The sequence below is a fragment of the Miniopterus natalensis genome, chromosome 11, assembly GCF_054644295.1.
Source record: "Miniopterus natalensis isolate mMinNat1 chromosome 11, mMinNat1.hap1, whole genome shotgun sequence".
Lineage (NCBI taxonomy): Eukaryota > Metazoa > Chordata > Mammalia > Chiroptera > Miniopteridae > Miniopterus > Miniopterus natalensis.
Window position 1 is genome coordinate 73,954,710 of NC_142091.1, and position 23,496 is coordinate 73,978,205.

A 23,496-nucleotide genomic window follows, 5' to 3' on the forward strand; every position below is an offset into this window, starting at 1 on the left:
AGAGTGAAGACAGGTGAGCTTCAATGCTCCCCTAGATTATTCTATGGCCCCAGTTCCCTGGGTGCAGGTCAAGTAGCCACACCTGTGGCCCGGTGGTGACCGCAGCACCACCAACTGCATTAGTGGATCTTTCTTGAAACATCTTGTCTCCCTGTCTGGCCTGACCACCGCCGGGAGCTGGCATTCTTTGGCATCTTGTCATGTGCTCTGAAGACCCAGCATGTGGTATTTATTCCCCCCCTCTCTCTCTCTCTCTCTCTCTCTCTCTCTCTCTCTCTCATTCCTTTTCTCCCTCTTTCTCCTTCTCATAGACACATTTGTCCAGGCCAAGGCAGGATAGCCTTTGACAGCCCTCTGTCCAGAGCCCTGCCCCAAGTCTCCAAAAAGGCAGCCCTACCCAGGAGCCTCCATGCTGCTCTGCAGGAGCAGACTCCCTCCTCACCCTCCAGCTCCCTCCCGGGAGACCACCCTCCCTCAGACCGATGGGGAATGTACACCTCCTCTTCTCTGATAGCTGTTGAGGGGTGATGTCCCTCCACATCCCAATAAAGCTATGGCAAGATAGGGGCAAGGGATCTCATGGCTGGTTCTTGCTATAAAAAGCCCTTATTCGGAAAAAATAATAAAGAAAGAAATCAGCCAATCCCTCCTCGATGCCATCACCTCTTCTTGGTGATTTTTTCGGGGAAGGAGTGGGCGGGTTGCTATGGCAACAGATGCGAGCTCCTCTCAGTAAGAAGGGACCTTGATATTTTTTTCTCTCATTCTCTCTGTCGTGTGTGTGTGTGTGTGTGTGTGTGTGTGCGCGCGCCTGTGCCATGCATGCCTGTGCCCACACCAGGAATTTTTTTTAGAACTGAAGAAAGTCCTTCTCTCCTCACAGCTCCCCAAATATGGAGTGATGAAAAGCCACTTACTCCTGCAGGCCAGGGAAGATTCAGGATGGTTCAAGGGAAAAAGGAGAGGTCATATGGGGTTCCTTTCCTCCAGCCCTTCACTAGAGATTGCATGCAGCAGCGAGAACTTCACGAATAGTTGGGGGCCAAGGGCTGGAAAGAAGGGAAGATGCTGGGTGGGGAGAGGTTAGTTAGGGATAGATGATGCAAGAGCCCAACAAGTGACATCAGAGGGATGGCAACAGAAGGTGCACTGAGTCTGAGGATGCATACAGATCCATACACGGTGAGATGCTGAGAGAGAAAGGCCCAGGGCAGGCTCAGATATGGACGCAATCACGCAAGGAGTCACACAGAAAGCTGCAAATATATAAATGCATACAGGCACAAACAGGACTACACACAGCACAAGAAGTCATAGACTTTTTAAAATAAAGACAGTCATAGATATATAAGGATACAGACACACCACTACAAAGACACGTGCAGAAGACAGGCAAAAACATACAAATGCGGTCATGGTCAAATGGACACACACACATGCACACACATGGACGCACGCGCACGCACGCACACGCACGCACGCACACGCTCTCACAGCCTGGCTCCCTCCCTCCAAGGGCCGGAGTATACGCGGAGAGCAGCGCATCGCTGGGAGTGCTGCAGGCTCACCCGGTGGGCTTGGCTGGGGGGCTCCTGCTCTCCCTATTTCTTCTACACACCCCAAAGCCCCTCTCTCAATTCACCCTCTTGCCCACTTTCCTATAGTTTATGGGCTCTGATACCTCCCCCATCTCAGCTTCCAACTTCTAGCCTATTCTGCTGCTGATGCCTGCCGCCGGGAGGGGGGAGAGTGGGGTGACTCAGCCAGGCCAGGATGACTCACACTGCCAGTATTTTTAGCAGCGGCCAGGAGCTCTCTAGTGTGCCAGCCGCCCCCCTCCTCCTGCTTGCTATTTTGGAACCGTCACTGGTGATATAAATAGCTCCTCTCCCACGGCCTGAAGCTTCTGCCAAGCTATTTTTGGTTCTGCACTGTTAAAAATAGCTCCACGGAGGTGGGAGGAGAAGGGAGTGGGAGCTGGCCTACGGAGAGGAGACATTAGGGCACGCAGAGCTTCTCAACCCGAATCGGAGTGGGCGAACCAGGATGAGCCTTTGTCTACTCCCTCTTTTGTCCGTTTCTAGACCCTTCTTCCCTTCCCAAGTGGTCTCTCTTTCCCCACGTCTATTCTCTTGGAAAAATCCAAGGGCTCTTCCCTTGAGCCCCTCTGTCTCCCCCTGCCCCCTTCACTCCTAGAGCTCAGAAATATTGGCCCCTGACACCCCCTCCCATATTCATCCTCAGAGGAAGAGGGGACATCCAACTGGGGCCTCATTCTGAGGCCTGTGTGGACTCAAGCTCTCCCTTGATGCCCCAGGCAGACCGAGGTCAGTGTGACGTCCCTGGCGATTTTTCAGGACCACGGCCAGCGGCCAGAGTGCCCCATTCTTTCTCTGGGAATGTTCCGCTTCCTGAAGACCAGCTGGACCCAACCGATAGACACTTGCCATGGAGAGGGACACTAAGAGTGTCTCCCAGCCAGGGCGAAAGCCTCAGCAGTGGGGAAGAAACCAGGAACACTGCCCTGGGTGTGCCTACAAGAAGGGCGTCCAAAGATCAAGGGCTTGTCCCAACAGAAGCTTGAGGGAGGGGCGGGTGGGTACATCAGGGGTCAGACAGAGATGAAAGTGGAGCTATTTCTCCGTCACCCAGATAAACAAGGTTAGAGATTGTGGCAGACACACAAACACACACACACATCCTTTCCCTCCATCTCAGTGGTGCCACTGAACACGGGATGGTTGATGGGAATGACCCCAACGTCTGCCAAACCGGCACAGGCGGTCAGGATTAGGCCCCCCCAGCACCCCTTCTCCTCCGCCGTCTCCCCCTCCCCGTCTGCCTCTCTTGCCACCACCCCGTCCCACGGGGAGCGAGGACTTCCTTGACCCCAGATTTCACTTCTTGGTGTCAAAGTTTATCTCTACTCTTCCTATGTGACTTTCTACAATCAGGCCAATCCCCCCTCTCCCATATTTAAAGTGACCTCGTTTCCAGCCCCTCAAGTGACCTCACACAGCCCCCACCCCCCAAATGAGACTTCCCCTAACGTATCCCCTAGCTCACTTCTTTCTCCATTTATGGGATCCTGGGGGAAGAAAGGCGCCCCTCAGCCCTGTAGAGAGCAATCTTCTGGGCTGAAAAGAGCAAGATGAAAGAGGGAGGAAGGGCGAGGGCGACGAAGCTGGCAGAGAAAGAAAGGAGATTCGAGAGAGCAGAAGGGGCCGTCTGGGGGTGCAGGGCGCGCGAAGCTGAGACAGACCACCCAGCAGGCAATGAGTAAAGACACTGGGGGGGGGGGGAGAGTTGAAGGTAGAGAGACTGAGAGGAGTCCTAGCCCCGGAGATGGGGCGGGGTCTGGAGGGGGCGTGGAGGTCAGCCTGGCGGGGGAAAGGGGTCCCCGGGAGGTGCAAGGGTCTCCCCTGCGAGGCGCAGCCGGCCCCCTCGCGGCTCCGCGGCCGCGCGGTCCTCCCGGCCGGAGGCGGGGGAGTCCTCGGGAGCGCGGCGGAGGCAGCCAGGCTCCGCCCGCCGCGCCGACGCCGGAGGATTCCTGCCCAAATATGGAGCTGGGATTCCCCGGGCCCGCCCCCGGCCCCCGCCCCCGGCCCGGCCGGCCCGGGGAGACACCAGCCGGCAGCCCCGCGGGGGCGGGGGGGGCCTCTGGGGCTGGCAACGGGGGCGGATGGGGGGGCAGGGATGCGTAGGTGCAGATTCTGACCCTCACCGCGCCCGGCGCCTGCCTCAGTTTCCCCGCCGGTGGCTGAGGTTAATTAGCTGACGGGTCAGGGAGGAATCGCTGCAGACCACGGCCTGGGCGTAGGTGTTTCTATTCTTGGCTGCGGGAGAGCAGAACCAGGGCCAGATCCGGCCGATCCCTCTGCTCAGGACCCCCTCTCACCCCGCCCTGGGGACTCGGACCCCCGCCCCGTGTAACCCCCCTGCTAAGCCGCCGAGGCCTGGCTCTGGGAAGGGGCGGGGGGAGGAGGCTGGCTGTTTGAAAGTGACTAAGGGAATCCCAGACTGAGGAATCCCTCGAGAGGAACCCCAGCCGTGACCCACGCGCAGCGGCCACGCAGGGGCCACCAGGACCCTTCTTGCCCTCCCGTGAAGGTGACCCTTTGTCTAGCAAACGGGGGGGGGGGGATTTGCGGACAACTTTGCCCTTCCCCATTTCCTTATCTTCTTAGAAAAATCCAAGTCCGAAGAGCCCCTCCCTGCCCTCTACAGCCTCTCCTGCCGGGGGCTCCTGAGCGCCTCCACCTTGCCCTGTCGCTCCCCTCAGCTGAACGCTTTCGGACCCCTGCGCCCCTGCACCCCCTTTCAGGCCTTCCCAAGGCAGCGCTTGCCTCTCAGCTCGGCGGCGGCCCCCCCCGCCCCCTCCACAGCCCGCTTCTCCCCCTCCCTGCGCCCCCCCCCCGCTCTTTCTCTACGTCACAGGATGACGTCGGAAGCCGGGGAGGGAGGAGGAGCGCCTCCCCTCCCCGCCAGCGACTCCTGCTGCAGCTTGCTTAGCCCAGCCTCCCGCTTTCCCGCCCCCCTTTCTCTCAGGCGAGCCCCCCACGCCTGGCAGGAGCTATATAAGGCGGAAGGAGGCAGGCGAGGGGGGCAGCGCAGCCGAGCGGAGCCCAGGAGAGGAGCGGAGAGAGCCTGAGCGAGAGACAGACGGGGAAGCGAGGAGGAAGCCGCCGGTGCATCCGGACAGGACCGCAGGTGTGCGGAGCGCCCGGGCTGGAGCCCCGCAGCCGCTGGTCATGTACCGCTCCACCAAGGGCGCCTCCAAGGCGCGCCGCGACCAGATCAACGCCGAGATCCGCAACCTCAAGGAGCTGCTGCCGCTGGCCGAAGCGGACAAGGTCCGGCTGTCCTACCTGCACATCATGAGCCTCGCCTGCATCTACACTCGCAAGGGAGTCTTCTTCGCTGGAGGTGAGCAGACTAGGGCTTCCGGAGACCCGAGCTGGGGACGCTGGGGACAGTGGAGCGAAGGGAACCCTCGGGACCTGTCACATGTCTAGGGCAGCGTGTTGGCGAGTTGGGGAGAAAAGGGACTTGGGGGACTGGGGACCCCCTACGTTTCTTTCTGATCTCCATCCAGACTTCACCTTAGTTCTGGGTGAGGAATAGAGAGCCTGGGCAGTGCCCCTAGTGCCAGACTTATGAGAGGAGGGAGCCAGGGCAGAACGGCCCCAGCTCCCACCAGCGCGGAGGCGCTCCGGAGGCCCCGAGAGGGAAGCCCGGGAAGTTTCAGGGATGGAGCCCCCGAAGCAGCCTCTGTCCCCGACGCTGAGGCTGCCGCGGCCTTTGCGGCGCTGTCCGCGGTGCAGGCGGCGCGCCGGGCGAGAGGCGCTGTCCGCGGTGCTGAATCCCGGGGCGCTGCCCGTGGTCCTGAAACCAGGGCGCGGAGCCCGGCCCCGACCTAGCAGTCCAGCAACAGGTTCCCTGGGCAAGAGCCGCGGGCAGTGGGTCAACAGGTGTGTGCAGAGGCAGGCCCATGAGGAATTCCTCTTGATTTTCTGAAATTCACTCCGTGCCTTCCTCTCTTCTGCTTTGCATCCTAGTCTTACTCCCTACTCACCATGTCTTCTCACTTTGCAGGCGCTCCTCTGGCGGGCCCCACAGGGCTTCTCTCAGCGCGAGAGCTTGAAGACATAGTGGCCGCGCTGCCTGGCTTTCTGCTTGTGTTCACGGCGGAGGGAAAGCTGCTGTACCTGTCTGAGAGTGTGAGCGAGCACCTGGGCCACTCCATGGTGAGTGCTGAGGGGGCTCTCTCAACTTGGCCCAGGGTACAGATGGGACGCAATGAGCCTTCTACTTCTGAGAATCTGAGGATTACTTGGGAACAAGGGTTTATGCCCTGCAAGATGCTTTGTCAAGGATTGGCTCTTGATTCCTTCACTAATGGTCACCTCTTCTTCACCTTCCCCCAGGTGGACCTGGTTGCCCAGGGTGACAGTATCTACGACATCATTGACCCAGCTGACCACCTAACTGTGCGCCAGCAACTCACCCTGCCCTCTGCCCTGGACACCGGTGAGAACTCCTTTCTCCCTTCCTCAGTCCAGTCTCCCTCCTGCTGCCCTGCTCCTCCCCACCTGCCATCTCTCTCAGCCATTCACCTTCTTACGAGTTTTTCTCTTCACTCACCTAGATCGCCTCTTCCGCTGTCGCTTCAACACCTCCAAGTCCCTTAGGCGCCAGAGTGCAGGCAACAAACTGGTGCTTATTCGAGGCCGATTCCATGCTCACCCACCTGGAGCTTACTGGGCAGGAAACCCTGTGTTCACAGCCTTCTGTGCTCCACTGGAGCCAAGACCCCGCCTTGGTTCTGGCCCTGGCCCTGCCTCACTCTTCTTGGCCATGTTCCAGAGCCGCCATGCTAAGGACCTGGCCCTACTGGACATCTCTGAGAGGTAAGCCCAGAGCACTCAGACCCCAGGAGGGAGGCAGGCCAGCGATGAGGGGACCCTAGATTCTGGAGTTAGGGGCAGGGAGGATGGAACCTAAGGGGGCAGAGGACCTGGGGGGGGAGGGAGATACCTGGGTTGAGCAGGGAAAACAGAAAGCTGACCTCACCCTTTCTACTTTCCCAGCGTCCTAATCTACCTGGGCTTTGAGCGCAGTGAACTGCTCTGTAAATCATGGTATGGACTGCTGCACCCTGAGGACCTGGGCCACGCTTCTGCTCAACACTACCGCCTGTGTGAGTGTCCAGAGAAGCTGGGGACAAGACAGAGAGCTGGGAAATGGCATGGGAGACCCTACCAAGAAGGGCTGTGGCCAAGGCTGCTGCTGGGGAGGCACCAGAGGCCAACAGTTTTGGATGTCGTAGGGTGAACATTGGGGTGAGGAGTCAGGGTGAGAATAGCGTCAGAACTGGGGGACTCCAAATGGTGAGGTCAAGGTGGGGAGCTGAGTGGTGCAGGTTAGAGTAGTCAGAAGAGGATGTCATGGATACCCCAACTCAGAGGAGAGGTCAGTGTGGTGATAGTTTAGGTGATGCTACCTGATGTGTGTCTAACTCTGCATCTTTTTTCTTTCCCTTCAGTGACCGAGAGTGGAGATATTCAGGCAGAGATGGTAGTGAGACTGCAGGCCAAATCAGGAGGCTGGGCATGGATTTATTGCCTGTTATACTCAGAAGGTCCGGAGAGCCCCATTACTGCCAATAATTACCCAATCAGGTGAGCTGCAAGGCAGGAGCTGGGGGAGCAACTGAGGCGGGCATGGAGGAGACACAAATTGGGAAATTGGCCTGGGAATGGACCAGATCTTTACTGGCTGTCTCTTCTCTCCTCTCTAGTAACACGGAAGCCTGGAGCCTCCGCCAGCAGCTGAACTCTGAAGACACTCAGGCAGCTTATGTCCTGGGCACCCCAACCATGCTGCCCTCGTTCCCTGAGAACATCCTTTCCCAGGAGCAGTGCTCCAGCCATAACCCACTCTTTATCCCAGCTCTTGGGGCTCCCAGAAGCACCAGTTTCCCCAGTGCTCCCGAGATGGGTGCTGTCTCAACATCAGAAGAGCTTCCCCGACCTCCCAAAGAGCTGGGCTTCAGTTACCTGACATTTCCGCCTGGCCCTGAGCCTTCTCTTCAAGCTGACCTGAGCAAGGATCTTGTGTGCACCCCACCCTACACACCCCACCAGCCAGGAGGCTGTGCCTTCCTCTTCAGCCTCCATGAGCCCTTCCAAACCCACTTGCCCACTCCATCCAGCTCTCTCCAAGAACAGCTGACTCCAAGCACCGTGACCTTCTCTGGTCAATTGACGCCCAGCAGTGCAACCTTCCCAGACCCACTGACGAGCCCACTGCAAGGCCAGCTGACTGAGACCTCAGCCAGAAGCTATGAAGATCAGTTGACTCCCTGCACCTCCAACTTCCCAGACCAGCTGCTTCCCAGCACTGCCACCTTCCCAGAGCCGCTGGGCAGCCCTGCCCACGAGCAGCTGACTCCTCCCAGCACAGCCTTCCAAGCACACCTGAACAGCCCCAGCCAAACTTTCCCAGAACAACTGAGTCCCAATCCCACCAAGACTTACTTTGCCCAGGAGGGATGCAGTTTTCTCTATGAGAAGTTGCCTCCAAGTCCTAGCAGCCCTGGTAATGGGGACTGCACGCTCCTGGCCCTAGCCCAACTCCGGGGCCCTCTCTCTGTGGATGTCCCCCTGGTGCCAGAAGGCCTGCTTACACCCGAAGCCTCTCCAGTCAAGCAGAGTTTCTTCCACTACTCTGAGAAGGAGCAGAATGAGATAGACCGTCTCATCCAGCAGATCAGCCAGTTGGCTCAGGGCATGGACAGGCCCTTCTCGGCTGACGCTTGCACGGGGGGGCTAGAGCCACTTGGGGGGCTGGAGCCCCTGGACTCCAACCTGTCCCTGTCAGGGGCTGGCCCTCCCGTGCTCAGCCTGGACCTGAAACCCTGGAAATGCCAGGAGCTGGATTTCCTGGTTGACCCTGATAACATGTTCCTGGAAGAGACGCCCGTGGAAGACATCTTCATGGATCTCTCTACCCCAGACCCCAATGGGGAATGGAGTTCAGAGGATACTGAGGCAGCGGTCCCAGGGGGGGCCCCATCGCCTTGCAACAACCTGTCCCCAGAAGACCAAAGCTTCCTGGAGGACCTGGCCACATATGAAACCGCCTTTGAGACAGGTGTCTCAGCATTCCCCTACGATGGGTTTACTGATGAGTTGCATCAACTCCAGAGCCAAGTTCAAGACAGCTTCCATGAAGGTGAGTCCAGCCCAGATGCTCAAGTCTCAAGCCCCTGCCCTGCCCATGAGACGCTGGGTGGAGTTAGATGAGCAGATTCCCCTCTCTACCTCGGCTTTATCAATGGGATAACACCGCCTGCTGCCCAGGGTGGCAGCGAGGGTAACTAATGAGGAATAATCTGGAAGTTCCTGACAAGCAGGCCTGGAGGGCAGGGGTGAGGGTGTGAGGTGAAGGGCAAGAGAATCCCTGACTGATGGTTCTTCACCCTGTGAAGGACCTAGGTCAGCTATCATTGCCCCATTTTACAGATGTAGACAATCAAGGTCCCAGAGTTAAAGAAACTTGCCTAAGGTCACACACAAGTTGATGGAAGAGGCACCAGGGCTGCCTCTCAGTATTCTTGCCCACTAAAGGGCACGCAGAGTAACATTTAGAGGCACTTGGAAAAGTAAGAGGCTCCCGGCTATGGCTCCGCCCTTTCCAAAACTGGAGCCATATTTTCTCTCCATTCATCCAAATGGCTCCCTTTTCCGATGAACCCCTGGTGATCATTCAGCCACTGGGCCAACATATTTGAAGCCATACTATGTGCCACATCCTCAGCTTATCTTTCCTAACAGGCCCACTGATCGTCCTCTCTCTCTTTCTCTCTCTCTCTCTCTGCAGATGGAAGTGGAGGGGAACCAAGGTTTTGAATAAGTCTGTGACTTAACGTCGTCAAGTATGGCATATTGTCATCAAGACGTGGAGCTGCTCTCCACCCCCCCGGGACTGTTGGGGGATTCTAGGGGTCGGAGGGGGATATATCTGATTCCCCAGGCCCTGCAGGATTGGGTGGGGGGAGGTGGGAGGGCTAGGGAGGGGAGATTCTTTTTAAAACTTAGAGACTTCCAGCGATCCCAGTTTCCATTTCAATCTGTACTCACTCGTAGTGAGTCTCCTTGAGTGGGATTTCAAGCGGAGACCGGGGGAGTCCCACTTCCCCACCCCCCACTGCCCCATGGGCCTGGGCCAGTTCTCCACCCCCGGGGGGCCAAGCCAGCCCTGGGCCTCGGTGGGGGAAAGGCAGCACCCATCCGGGCCAGCCTGTGCCCTGAGGGGCTCTTGACACCCACGTAGAATTCTCTACACACCAGTAACGGGATTTCAATTCCGATGGACTCTGCCGCCCCGGCGGCCCTTCTTGTGACTTTTGCGCCCCGCGCCTGGGGTGGGGGGCGTGAAGAGACACTACGTTCCTTTCCGATGGAGGAAGGCAGACCTGCCGCTGTCACACGTGTGCTTGCACGAGTGCGTGTACCTGGTGCGGGACTCACCCAGCTGCCAGACTGCCTGGGCTTGCCCAGGTGGCCACCTCATGGTGCTGTGGTGACTTTGTAGCCAACTTTATAATAAAGTCCAGTTTGCCTTTTTGGTACCCTTGGTGTCATGCTGTAAAGGGGGAAGGGTGAGGACCTGAAAAGGTTGGGAGGCCCCGATGGGAGGAGGGGGGTCAGGAAGTAAGTCTGGGCCTGCTGACAGCCCGGCATTTCTCGATTCACTCGCTCACTCCTCACTTTGTTCATGTAACACCTGAGCGCACAGTGCGTCCACTCTGTGCTGGAAGCTGGAGAGTTTGGAGCTGAAACGGCGCTATCACTGCCTTCAAGATGCTTTGGCATCTAATCCTAGAGGGTGCTCGAGTCTCCTCCTTGTGCCTGCTTGAGGTGCTCACAGTGGGGGGGGAGCAGAAGGGCGGGGGGTGGGCAGCGGATTCAGCTTGCCCTTTTCCTGGGCATGGGTGTGAAGTCTCAGGACATGAGCTTTCTTCAGCCTGGTCCTGCAGAGAAACATTGGAAATGATAACCATGTTGCATGGGCCTTTCCGCTGACAAACACTTTACATTCCTCATTCACTGCAACAAAGCCCCTGACAGGCGGATTAGCACCATTTCACTAATGAAGAGACAGGGTCACAGTTGAAAAGTAACTCCCCCATGGGTGGCGAGAGTCCTATGGGCAACGTACCACACCATCTGCATCCGAGCCCTGGGCTGGCCCCTCGGCCCCCGAAGCCCATGAACCACCATCTCAAACCACCCCATCCCAGGTTACCCGAGGGCAGGCCTGGACTGGAGTGGGGCCGCTTCCCTCCGGGTCTGCATGCTGGAGCAGAGCCCAAACTCCCAAGTGAGGCAACTTAGTGAGTAGAGAGAAAAAGTTTCCAAAAATACTGTTTTCCTCTGAGCTTGAGGGCCCAACAGCCACAGGGCATGGTGGCGGGGGAAGGGGAGTGAAAATTAGGAAACAACAAGACCTGGATTCAAATCCACCAACTATTTGCTGAGTGGGACCCGAGCCTCAGTTTCTTCTCAGGTAAATTGGGGCTGGAAAAAATGGCACTTACCTCCCAGAGATGCTGCTCTAACTTGGGGGGGGTCTCTTTACAAGATGAGAGGCGCAGGACAGACTTGAGTTATTGGTGTGAATTAGGAGGCAACGGTGACCACAAAGGCCTAGAGGAATTTTCTTTCTCAAGGAGAGTCCAGGCCTTAATCTTCCCTGCAATGGAATATGGGGGAGGGGTTCCAAGAGCTGAGACCACAACACTGAGGACTCCCCTGAACCTCTCTCACTCCAAATCCTCCAGCTCCGCCAAAGCCCTTCAGAGGGTCCCACGGAGAGACATTCCAGGGGCCTGTCACCCCTTTTCCACTGGGGATGAACCCTTGGGTGAAACAGGAAGGTGAAGTCTTGTCCTCTGCTCTCCTGTGCATCTTTTCTCCAACTTGGACCAAAGAATTGGGCTGTAAGCCCCACAAAGACCCTATCTTAGCTCCACTCCCTCGCTGGCACTGAGCACCAAGCCAGGCACACAGCAGGCGCACCAGAAAGAGTGTATTGAGAGGACCACTTCTGAAGATCAGTCCAAGGATTTGAGTAGAAAGTCACCAACTTCTACCACAAAAAATTGTTGCTAAGTTCTGCAGAGGGCAAAGGGTTGTAACTCTCAGCTTTGAATCTTAAGTGGCTATAAGCTCAAGACACACCTTGGAGTCCCATCTAAAATCCTCCCCAATAGTCATCAAAAGCCAGGGAAGTCAGGGAAGCTGCAGCAGCCAGGAGGAACCCAAGGAAACAGAACGAAGAAATATAATGTGGTGTTCTGGATGGGCCAGAGCCAGAAAAACACTACCGGTTACAAACTAAAGAACTCTGAATAAAGTATGGGCTTTAGTCAATAATAATGTATCAATATTGGCTCATTCATTGTGACAAATGTGCCATATAAGTGTAAGATGTTACTAAGGGAAATAATAAGTATGGAGTATATGGGAACTCTGTACTATTTGCAAAACATTTCTGTGAATCTAAATCTATTCTGAAATAAAGTTTCTTTAAAGAGTAAAACTAAATAAATTAATTTTAAAAACGTGAGAAAAAAAGCATTTCACTGGAGATTGGTGGAGGTGGTGGGTGACCGGAGAGTGTGCGTTTTGTCCAGAAGGCGCCTGACTTCAGGAGCAAACTCGCCACCAGGTTAGTCGGAGAGAAAAAACTAGGAGCCAATGGCTCCACCTGCTGGACAGAGAAGTACCTGCTTCTGTTCCTCACCCGCGGTCCCTCCTGAGGCGCAGCGCCTCACAGCTTAGAGCAGGTGGAGGTGCTGAGGTCCCCAGAGAGGAAAGGACTTGCCCAAGGCATTCCCAGGTCTGCCTCTCAGCCAGTTCTCTTCCCACCAGCCTCTGCCCTAGGAGCAGAATGTAGGAAAAAAGGTCAAGTTTTTGGGTCATAAATACTGAGTTCAAGTGCTGGCTCTGTAGCCTCATTTTTTCAGGTGATAAATAGTATTTACAATACCTACGTGTGACAGAAACTGTTCTGGGTGCAGGGATGCAACAGCGAACAAGACAGGCAAGGTCCCTGGGCTCACTGAGCCTACATTCTAGCTGTGGGAGACATAACAAAAAGAAAATAAACAGCTTGCAAAAAGTGTACAGTATGTTGTTCAGTAAGGGAAAGAACCAGTTCTCTGAAGGCAGGAACCATGTCTCACATTTTCCTGTGTCCTCAGTAGCAGGAGCACTTAACCCAGTGCCTGATACATAAGCCACTCAAAAACTGTTTTGCAAATAATGTTTATCACAAGTTTATGCATGTGTGTATACATTTTTTAATGCAAATAAAATACCTAACAGCTGAGGACTGGTTTAATAAATTATGGCCCACTCACAAGACAGAATACTAAGTAGTCATTAAAAATTGCGCAAAGAAGATAATTAATAATAAAAAAGTGTTCTAAATAATTGCCAAATTAAAAGTAAAACAAAACAACAACTAGATTATGACACCACTTCGTTATTTAAAAAAATTATATAGCCCAGCCGGGCGTGGCTCAATGGTTGAGGATCCAGGTGATCAGGGTTTGATTCCCGGTCAGGGCACATGCCCAGGTTGCGGGCTGCAGCTGATCAATGACTCTCTCATTATTGATGTTTCTCTCTCTCTCTCCCTTCCTCTCTCTGAAATCAATAAAGATATATTTAAAATAAATAAAAAAATTTGAAAATTTAAAAATTATATATAAATATGCACACAAAGAAACAAAGAATAGAAAAGATATACACCAAAATATTGGCAGGAGTCCCATCTGGGTGGTGGGATGACCAGACTTGAGTTAGCTTGTGTTTTCCTGTTTTCCGAATCTCAGTGCAAAACAAAGTGCCTCGCACGTAACAGCTGTTCAGTCACGTGAATCCATTTCTGCCCCGACTCCTCCTTTCTTCTCGGCAAGGGTGAGAGTCCTTCATGTTCTGGAGAGTGGAGAAAACAAAAGGCCAGGGGCCTCCTAAGGTCTTCTCCTGCGTGGGCAGGTGCCTCCTGAAGCTTTGCTTCTTCCTGGGGTCTGCAGCCAGGAGCCCCACAACAGTTCACGTTCAGCTAACACCTGATCCAGAGCCAGGACCCGCTTAGTAGGGGGCCTAAAGTAGCCCCTGGGCTCAGGGACACTTATGCAGTAACACTGTTGGGGTGGTGACCTGATGTCCACCCCACGGGTCTGTCCCTGTTGAACTGGAGGGTCCCCAGGAGTTAAGAAATGCTTCCGATAGAGGTACAAGCAACATCTGCTGCTTCTGTACACATAAGCCTCAGCATTCCCAGCCCCCACCTACCCTGTTTCTCATCCCGGGGAGCAGGAACACAAGGCTGGGCTACTACTCAGACCTCTGCCACCAATTCAATCTGGCCACGTTGCTCTGCTTGGCTGAGCCTCAGATCACATACCTGAGGCAGCATGAACAGCCCTACCTCCGAGGGCAGCTAATGTCTGTCCATGGTGGCTACTGTCAGTACTGGTCCCTTCCCCCTGGGGTCCCAAGACAGAAGTCAAGAGTGGGTGACAAAAGATGTTTATTTAGGCTTAATCCCATGACACATCCACATGTGTAAAAATATATAATCTAAAGTCAGGGGAATAATAATTAGATTGGTGCCACTTCCCCTTCCCTTTGGCACAGCCTTTCCAGCGGCCCCCTTCCCAGCTGCTCCCTTCAAAATCCTGGAGTGTGCCGGACAGGGGTCACTTCTTGGCAGCTTCTGCCTGAGCTGCCAGATCTGCCTCTTTCTGAGCCTCCAAGAATATGGCTCGCTCCTTCTGGAAAGCTGCCAGCTCTTCCGAACTGAGGCTGCAGGTACAGAAAAACAGATGGAAAGGGAGTGGCCCGTATAACTGCCTCAGAACCCTCTTTCCCCTCCTGGACTTCCATTCCTTTGCTCATTGGTTTCCTCTAACAGGAAGGCCACCCCACCACCCTCGCCGTGCCACCACCTCACTGCCTCTGCCTTTTGTTCCCTTCTTCAAGCCCTACTGGTCCTTTGAGGCCCCAGCTGTATCTCAGCCCCGATCAACTGGCTCTTCCTCTGTGCCCCACAACACTCTGTACAATCAAGTCTTCAGGCATGTGTGTCTCCTCCTGAACAGGGATCAGGTTTACTCATCTCTGTACTCCCAGTAAAAGTAAAGATTTGAGAAAAGTGAAGCTCATCCCTGTTCCCTGCTTAACCCCGCTTCTCTTGGGAAACAACCAGCAGCCTTGACTCAACAGCAAGAGGCCAGTAAAGGGTTGAGTGCCGCCCCTGCTGATGTCTGGGTTAGACGCACTCTCACCAACACCTCACTTCAAAGAAACAAATCCTGAGGTCACCCGAAGCCCCACGGTGGCGGACCTGTTGGCCTCGCCTCTCTCACACTATTTCCTCCCCTGCCTCTAGTACCAGATTATGTAACAGCTTCCACTGAACTTCTTTGCTTCACTCTTTCCCCTTCCATCCTTTATAGGGATCTTTCCACTTCTTGGAACGCTTTCCCCCAGTCCTTGACTTCCTTTTTCAGGTCTCTGTCACCTCTCCTACAAAATCCTAATTGACACACTAGGCAAAATCAGGAGTTCTACACTTTGTTCTCAAGACTCCTGTAGTTCAACACTGCCCATCCCCATCTGGCAGGCTAATGCTCCATTTGTGAACCTGCCTCCATCTCTGGACTGTGAGTTCCTCAGGAGCGGGGCCAAACATGGCTCTCTTGTTCCTAGTCCCATCTAATACCCAGACAACATTTAACATGTAGCAGGTACTTAATAAGTGTATTCCAAATAAATGAATGGGACCCCCCACTTCCAAGAATCTAAGGTCCTTTGACTCAGAAGCTGACTCTCCCACTAATGTGCACTCTCAGCCTTGCCCCAAAGTCAAGAACTGTTCAGGCCCTCCCCTCACATTGTGCTTCCCCAGGACACTCACTCCTTCACCACACGAATGCCCAGGGAACGGGCAGAGCCAATGATGGAGCGGACAACAGAGGACAGGGGCACATCCTGTAGGGCGAAGGCATCGTCCTGAGCTTTAACACGCGCAATCTCGTACACATGCTTCAAGGTCACCAGGCCTGCCACCTCCTTCCCTGGAAGGAAGAAACAGGTAGCCCTTCAGGTGTCACTGCTTCCTTCCAAAGCCCCCCAAAATCCCAGGTGCCTACCTTGAACCTTACCTGTCTGCCGGGCCCCTTTTTCAATCCCAGCAGCTGCCTTCAGGAAGTAGGAAACAGTGGGTTGTCCAATCTTGAGTTCAAATGTCCTGTCAGGCTTAATCGGAGGGAAAAAAAACCATGAGAATATCTCTTCCTGCCTCTTCCAACCCCTGTTGCCCCAACCCAGGGGACCTCTAACTTCCTATCTCCCCTTCCTTGAGTCACCTTCTGACCGTGTCCCTCCAACAGGCTACAAGAACACAGGAAAAATAAATCTGCAGCAAACACCCCAGACACCTCTATTCCAGGCCTGACTCTGCTCAGGATGTCCCCAAAAAGCGAAGGGGCAACTGGATGGCCTGCAATATGGCAGGGCAGGCTCAGAAAAGATACTCTGGTCTCCACAGTGTAAACGGGGAGAGACTTGCCCCGAGTTAGGAAGTGGGTAGCAACCTCGGGTCTTAGGGAGCACAGGGGGGGATGAAAACTGGGATCAGAGTCCCGCCTCTGCACCTTCACAAAGATCTTGGTGGGCAAAGGGATGCCTTCCTTGATGTCCTTTGTCTTCTCGTTGAACTCCTTGCAGAACTGGTTGATGGAAACGCCTCGCTGTGGCGGGAGCATAGGGGTTGGTGCAGGGAGGAAGGGATGCTTCCTACCACCCAGGGGCCTCCGTGCACCCCTCCTCCACCCTCACTTTTTGTTCCCAGCCTCTCTCCTCCGCCCAGATTCAACTCCACTTCATGTGCTAGATGATTTGTACCCACCATCCCTCTAAACTCACAACAGTCCGTCGAGGAAGGACCGAGGAAGCTGAGCCCCAGGAGACTATGGAACTAACGCAAGAACTTCCCGCGCGTGTGGGTAGCAGAGCCGCGCTTTGAACCGAGACCCGGCTCCCGAGCCCGCACCCTCCACCCAAGTACTAGCCACCACCCTCGGGGGCCTCCCACGCCTCCCACTCGGGGTTCCAGTCGCCGCTGCACCTGACCCAGGACGGGGCCTAGCGGGGGCCCGGGCATGGCCTGGCCCGCCCGCACGATGGCCCGGATCACGCCGCCGGCCTCGGGTTTCTTGACGGCCCGAGTGGCCCGGATTAACTTCGACATGATGCGGGGTTCAGAGCCTTCGTTCACCTCGGGTCAACCGCAAGAGAGGCTGACGGCTCTGGGCGCCGCCATCTTGTGTCAGAGGTCACGGGTCCTCTCCTTAGGTTAGGGCCGGTGAAGCCAACAAAGAGCAGAATTGTTTCGGTCCTTCCGCTCCCCAGTTAGTAAGACAAGGAGGATGATAAAAAGAAAAAGACTTTTACCTTGCCACCTGAAGGTAGAGGGAGGACCGAATGGCTCGGATACACGCATTCCTCCCGAAGAGCACACAGGCAGTACTTCGGGCAGCTAAACTGGAGAAGGACCTTAGTACCCGCACAGCATTGTGGGTATGGTAGTTTTGACCGCTTGGCAAACCCCGCAGATGGCTGCGCGCCGGGGCGCTGTCTGCTGCTCAGGGAGGTTGTCCTTGGGTTTGAAATGAACCTGGAGCTCGTTCTTAGGTGTAGGAACAATCTCTTAACTCGCAGCGCCTGTTTCCTCACCTGTTGTTGAAAGCCGGTATGGTTAAGAGTTCAGACTGTGGAAGCAAACTGCCCGGTTGCTTCTCTTGCTGCCTGTGAACTTGATGAAGTTAACTTATGCTTAGTTTCTCCCCCGGACAATGGGGATTAAAATATTTAGTACCTACCCCTAGGGATTGCCGTGAGGGTTGAGTTAGCCAAGTGCTTTAGAACAGTGCCTGGCATCTTGTCAGCTATTAACTGTACAGTGAGGACAAAACCTTCACAGAACTGTTGTGAGGCTTAACAGGCTCAGAACGTGTTGAATACATCCTTTGTGTCCATGATATTACTGTATGTCATTTAATTTTTTTTTTTGAGTACTTTTTACATGCCAGGTACTGTGCTAAGGGCGCATTTAAACCTCATTACAATGCTATGAGGTATAGGTGCTGTTATTATCCCCACTTTACAGATGAGAAAACTGAAGCACAGAGTTTAAGTCCGTTTAAACCTACACTGCTGGGAAGGAGCAGTCAGGATCTGAACGCAGACTTTTTGGTTCTAGGAACTGTGCACTTTAACCACTCTCTAGGCTGCTTTGCCAATCAACAGAAGTCTGTGCTGGATGGGTAATTTGTGGTGGGAGGAGGAGAGAGGCATCAAGGGTGATGCTCAGGATTCTGGCATGGAGAGTTTGGGCCAATGAATGAAAAGGCCTTTCACTTTTAATGTTGCAACGCGGGAGCTGTACCTGTAGGTGGAGATGATGAGTTGGGTTTGTGGCTGTAGTGTAAGCCCTAACAATTGGTTTTTCTTTCCTGTAATGAATGGCAAATGCCTGACTTCAGCCTTGATTGCTGAGATATCTACTTCAGAAATGGCTCTCAGGAATAAATATATTGCCAGCCACTACATGTAGAGCCAGGCAGCTCCCCTCCTCCCAAGGCTCCTTTGTTTTAGAGATATTGGTTGGTTTTGATAACCAACCATTGGGGCTGCTTGATTTTTTCTCTTCCCATGCTTTAACTTCCAGCTCTTATGTTTTAAATTCTCACATCGATGTTTCTCTCTCTCCTTTCCTCTCTCTCTAGAATCAATCAAAACATATCCTTGTGTGAGGGTTAAAAAAATTATAAGCGTTTTCATGAAACTTGTACTTTCCTTGTGTGTCTGTGTATAGATATTGGATCACAATAAAAATGTATTTCTTACTAATGCTCGTGGCCCAGCCTCCCCCCAAATAGAAAGCCGCTGCAGCAGCCTGTGTGACCCTCAAAAATGATGTTACATCTTGCTCATCCCTGAATGTCCAAGGCCTAACCTCGGACCTGGCACCCAGTAGGTCTTTGGGAAATATTTGTGGAACAAATGCAATGATTCTTCCATGTATTATCTCCTGTGCTTCCACCTCTGCAACCCTAGTCTCAGCACCAAAACCTTTCACCTGATGACAGCAGCATGTTAACAGCATTCCACTTTGGCTCCTCTGCAGACCTTCCTCCAGCAGCCAAGAGAGATATTTCTTTCTTTTAATAAAAATATTTTTTTATTGATTTTAGAGAGAGGAAAGGAGAGGGAGAGAGAGATAGAAGCATCAATGATGAGAGAGAGTCATTGGTTGGCTGCCTCCTGCATGCCCCCTGCTGGGGATCGAGCCCAAAACCCGAGCATGTGCCCTGACCAGGAATTGAACCTCAATCTCCTGGATCCTAGGTGTATGCTCAACCACTGAGCTACGCCGGCCCGGCAAGAGGGATCTTTCTAAAGCATAAGTGAGATTTTGTCACTCACCTAGTGAGTGACCCCAATGTCATCATGTCACTCACCTACTCCAATTATTTTCCACTGGAACCCAAATAAAGTCCTAATTCTTTCCCCTGCTCTGTAAGGCCTTATGTGTTCTCGTCCCTTCATCCCCCTCTGACCACCTCTCCTCTTTCTTCCCCTATTCCACTTCAGCCACATTGACATCCTTGGTCATTGTGGTATTGTGATCTATAATAAGAAGTGTGTGTGTATGTGTGTATGTGTGTGTGTGAATAGTCTTTGTCTTGGTTCCTGGCACAGAGCTCCTAAAAACCATGGAATTTCCTAAGTGATAGAATCATAAAGGTGAGAGTCTTGTTATTCATAACAAACCCATTTCCCCCACAGATGAGTTCCATGATTTTCCAACCCAAGACAGAAAATAGCTCTTTCTGAATTTCCATTCCAAATTCTCAAAAGACAGAATATGATTGGCCCAGCCTGGGTCAGGTTAGCACCCTGCTTCTTTCTGCTGTGGCCAGGGAATGATGTCACAGAGATAAACTAGATTGCTGGGGACACATCTTTGGGGATAGGGAGAAGCAGGTTCACTGGGATGCCTGAAAAGTAGGTATTTAATAACATTCTTGATGAATAGGTAAATAAATAAACCAGAAGGCTATCAGGATTTGAAGCTCTAGGGACCCCTTTTAGCACCTCCCCTCTCCCCGTGGTTTTTGTTTCTCTCTGTGCACTAGCCCTGCCGCCCTATGTGTTCTCACTGGCTTCCTCAGCTCCCTTTGGCTCTGTCCCTTCTTGCTCACTCTGGCCATGACTGTCACAGCTTCACTAGCTCCCTCTACCTCCTGACCTTTAAGCTGGAACAAATCCTTACCCATTCAAATTGCCAAGTGTGAGGGCTTGATTGAACCAGCTCATTGTATTTTTAACATTCTTCTTATTACAAAACATTACAAAGAAACAGAAAGCTCATACAACATAAATGTACAGCTTAACAAACCATGATAAAATAAGTACCCAGGTGAGTACCATTCAGTCAAGAAACTGGGCAGCACCCTGGACAGCACCCCAATGCTTCCCCTTGTGCTCCTTCCCAATTATAACCAACGTCCTGATTTTTATGCTATTGACTTCCTTGCCTTTATTTTTTACCACCTAGGTGTGCATCATGAACTAGTTTATCTTAGTATGGGCTATTTCTGGGCTTTATATCAATGAACTCATACAGATTCAATTGTATGTGTATGGCTTTTTTTTTTTTTTCCTGATTGCTGTTTGTTTCTGTCCCGTTTTTTAAAAAGTAAGAGCTATATTGAGATGTAATTCACATATCATACAAGTCACCCAATTAAAGTATACAGTTTAGTGGTTTTTATCTTCACAAATATATGTAACCATCACCACAGTGAATTTTGGAACATTTTCAGCACCTTTTAGCTTTCACCCCCCATTCTGCCACCCATCCCAGCCCTGCTCTCCTTCTGTCTCTATAGATTTTCCTATTCTGACATTTCCTATAAATGGAATGAGATATTATATGGTCTTTTGTGACTGACTTCTTTCACTTAGCGTAATGTTTTCAAGATTCATCCATGATGTTTTCAAGGTTGTACCATGTGTCAGTACTTTGTTCCTTTTTATGGCTGAATAATATTCCATTGTATAGATATACTACATTTCGTTTATCTGCTCAACAATTAATAAACCTTTGGGTTGTTTCCGCCTTTTGGCTATTAGGGATAATGCAACTATAAACATTTGTGTATAGGTTTTTGTGTGGACATATGTTTTCATTTCTTTTGGGTTACACCTAGCAGTGAAATTGCTGGGTCATGCAGTAACTTGATGTTGAATTGCTTGAGGCACTGCCAGACTGTTCTCTCTCCCAGGTGGCTGCATCATTTTACAATCCCACCAGCAGTGCGTGAGGGTGCTGATTTCCCCACATCCTGACAATACCTGCCTGCTTTTTCCCCAGTCTACAGACCATGCTTCCCCATTTCCTTGCATGACTTATAATTTTTTGTTGGAAACTGAAGATTTTAGGTAATATATTGTAGCAACTCAGTACTGGTCCTCCCCATCCAGGACTTTTTATTGTGATTTGCTTGGTTAGTGACTGGCTGGATTATTTTAGTGAAGTCCATCCCCCTCTTCCCACAGCCTGAGTATAAAGCCTCAGTCCTTGGTCCTCAGGGAATGTAGCCAAGCCTCTCTTAGAGCCTAGCAATACATGACAATTATATAAATTCATACCTTAGTGTCCACAAATAAGGTTTTATTATAATATAGCCACACCTATTTGTTTACATGTTGTCTATGACTCTTTCAAACTGTGGGGAGAGATGGAGTTTCAACAAAGACCATAGGCCATTTACTCTCTGGCTGTTACAGAAAAAGCTTGCTGACCTCTGATGTAGGCTGGCCTCTCAGGGCTCTGGCCAGGCTCAGCTTTCCAAGGCTAGGCCCTCCAAGTGAGGTCCACAGGCTGGCCTCGCTCGGCCTCTGGCCACTCTTGGACTCTCCGAGGATAGCTGGGCTCTCTCTCTCTGTCTTTCTCTCTCTACCTCTCTCTTTTCTTCCCTCTCTAAAAACCAATCAATAAATTAAAAATTTTAGTTAAAAAAAGGAAATAAACGTTGCATCTTGTTTCTCTCTTTGTCCTCTCCCCTCTTTTTTTGAAGCAATAAGGTCAAGATCTAGATTGAAGAGAGAGAAGGAAGGGGCTGAACAAAGAGATTTCAGAACAATATTGCAATTAAAAAAATATTTTTATTGATTTCAGAGAGAGAAAGGGAGAGGGAGTGAGAGAGAAACATCAATGATGAGTCACTGATGGGTTGCCTCCTGCACGCCCCCCTGCTGGGGGTCGAGCCCCCAACCCGGGCATGCGCCCTGACCGGGAATCGAACCCGATCTCCTGGGTCACAGGTCCATGCTCAACCACTGAGCCATGCCAGCCAGGCAACATGGCAATTTTTTAAATTGTTGGCAGTATTACAGATGTCCCCCATCTCTCCACTTTGAAAACTGCAAGTTTTTATCCCTTATTAATATAAGATATTAATATTATTCCCATTTTATAAATAAGGATACTGATACTGAGGTTAGATTAAGAAACTGGAGTTCTTGGTACAGAGCATGGGACTTAGAGCCAGAGAGCAAGGCTGGAACTTGGGTATCTGTGTGCTGGTCGTATCCCAGCTCTCCCTTCTCCCCCATCTGGGTTTTTAAAAATTATTATTTATTTTTATTGATTTTATTATTATTATTATTGCTTTCAGAGAGAGGAAGGGAGAGGGAGAGACAGAAGCATCAATGATGAGAGAGTCATTGATCAGCTGCCTCCTGGTGCCCCACTAGAGATCCAGCCCGCAACCCGGGCATGTGCCCTGACCGGGAATGGAAACGCGATCTCCTGGATCGTAGGTCGATGCTCAGCCACTGAGCCACGCCTAGTGAGGACCTTCTCTCCCATCTGGTCAGTGCTGGGATCAGGCCCATCTCAGACTCCTGGAGGCCTCTTAAGGTCGGGCCTGTCCACCATGCAGCTCTGATCCTACCTGATTCCAGCACTCTAGGACAGGAGGAATCACTGTGTCTTTCCTCTCTATAGTCTGGTGTCAGGTGGTAGCACTGGGGCTCTGGACAAACCTCAGCTCCATACTTGCCTTGCTGTGTGATCCGGGACAAGCATCTCCCCTGTGCCAAAGAAGAAGAAAAAACAGCCTCACTTTTCTTATTTGTAAACTGAGGTATCTGATAATAATTCAGCACACGTTCACCGAGGGCCTGCTCTGGTAAGCAATGTGCCAGAAGCTGGGAGTGCGAAGGGGAGTGAGACTGTCCCAGTGTCCCTGTGCCCTAACACGACTGTGCACACCTGGCATGGAAGAAGGTATACTGCAGGCATTCAGGGATGGAAGCTGTCTTGTGGTGCCGGATTTGTATGACCTGCTGCTGGTGGCCTCTCAGGGAGTTTCTTTATGATTAATGAGTGCATTTGTCCCTAAAGGACTTGCTGTCGGTGGCTTTCTTGTTTCATCTGGCTGATGGGCCCCAGAACAGTTGGCAAAGCAGTTGGTATCCTAGACTATTTTTAGGTGAGGGAGTTAGTGGGGTGTGTGGATGTGGTGGGGCCCAGGTGGTCTCAGAGACTGGGAGCTTCACAAGCAACAAGTTGGGGGTGGAGGGAGGATGCTCCCTCTCAGGAATATGTGGGCAAACTCACTTATCCTTCTTCATGACAGGGGCCAAAGGCTATTTCCTCCGTGCAACCTTGTGTGATTTCCTCAATAGAACACACACTCACTCCAAGGATCCGTCCTCTGAGCTCCCCCCATTTCTTGGTTATGGCTGCAAACAGACCAAGAGATGGGACCTGTAGAGCTCTCATCTGATGCATCCCTGCGTCTCTCCTGCTCTGCGCTTCTGAGCCCGTCTGCCATTC

At 52.4% G+C, this 23,496-nt stretch overlaps 2 protein-coding genes across 3 annotated transcripts; one reads left to right on the forward strand and one right to left on the reverse strand.

Annotated features, from left to right (window-relative positions):
* Positions 1 to 4,751: 4,751 nt before the first annotated feature.
* Positions 4,752 to 9,550, forward strand: NPAS4 (neuronal PAS domain protein 4). 2 transcript variants are annotated; one of them, XM_016208303.2, is made up of 8 exons: positions 4,752 to 4,926; positions 5,596 to 5,747; positions 5,928 to 6,030; positions 6,149 to 6,410; positions 6,591 to 6,700; positions 7,046 to 7,181; positions 7,301 to 8,736; positions 9,385 to 9,550. In XM_016208303.2, the coding sequence occupies exons 1-8, from the start codon at positions 4,752 to 4,754 to the stop codon at positions 9,411 to 9,413; spliced, it is 2,403 nt and encodes an 800-aa protein (XP_016063789.2). In that variant the 3' UTR covers positions 9,414 to 9,550. The 2 variants fall into 2 exon arrangements, with proteins under 2 accessions (XP_016063789.2, XP_087678554.1); XM_087822428.1 differs by lacking the exons at positions 4,752 to 4,926; positions 5,596 to 5,747; positions 5,928 to 6,030; positions 6,591 to 6,700 and having other exon boundaries at positions 6,239 to 6,410.
* Positions 9,551 to 14,091: 4,541 nt separating this feature from the next.
* On the reverse strand, positions 14,092 to 17,079 carry MRPL11 (mitochondrial ribosomal protein L11). The gene is made up of 5 exons (XM_016208302.2): positions 16,711 to 17,079; positions 16,238 to 16,333; positions 15,746 to 15,839; positions 15,499 to 15,658; positions 14,092 to 14,384 (listed from the first exon to the last, which is right to left on the reverse strand). Exons 1-5 carry the CDS (start codon positions 16,831 to 16,833, stop codon positions 14,279 to 14,281), a joined length of 579 nt encoding a protein of 192 aa, XP_016063788.1. The 5' UTR covers positions 16,834 to 17,079; the 3' UTR covers positions 14,092 to 14,278.
* Between the last annotated feature and the right edge of the window lie 6,417 nt (positions 17,080 to 23,496).

What these genes read in the sequence shown, in the direction of transcription:
- NPAS4 (XM_016208303.2), top strand. Translation starts at nt 4,752, where the DNA reads ATGTACCGCTCCACCAAGGGCGCCTCCAAGGCGCGCCGCGACCAGATC. An exon ending in GGGAGTCTTCTTCGCTGGAG is followed by an intron (nt 4,927 to 5,595) that starts GTGAGCAGACTA and finishes CTCACTTTGCAG; the next exon opens with GCGCTCCTCTGGCGGGCCCC. An exon ending in CTACTGGACATCTCTGAGAG is followed by an intron (nt 6,411 to 6,590) that starts GTAAGCCCAGAG and finishes CTACTTTCCCAG; the next exon opens with CGTCCTAATCTACCTGGGCT.
- MRPL11 (XM_016208302.2), bottom strand. Translation starts at nt 16,833, where the DNA reads ATGTCGAAGTTAATCCGGGCCACTCGGGCCGTCAAGAAACCCGAGGCC. An exon ending in CCACCAAGATCTTTGTGAAG is followed by an intron (nt 15,840 to 16,237) that starts GTGCAGAGGCGG and finishes CCTCCGATTAAG; the next exon opens with CCTGACAGGACATTTGAACT. An exon ending in GGCATTCGTGTGGTGAAGGA is followed by an intron (nt 14,385 to 15,498) that starts GTGAGTGTCCTG and finishes CTGTACCTGCAG; the next exon opens with CCTCAGTTCGGAAGAGCTGG.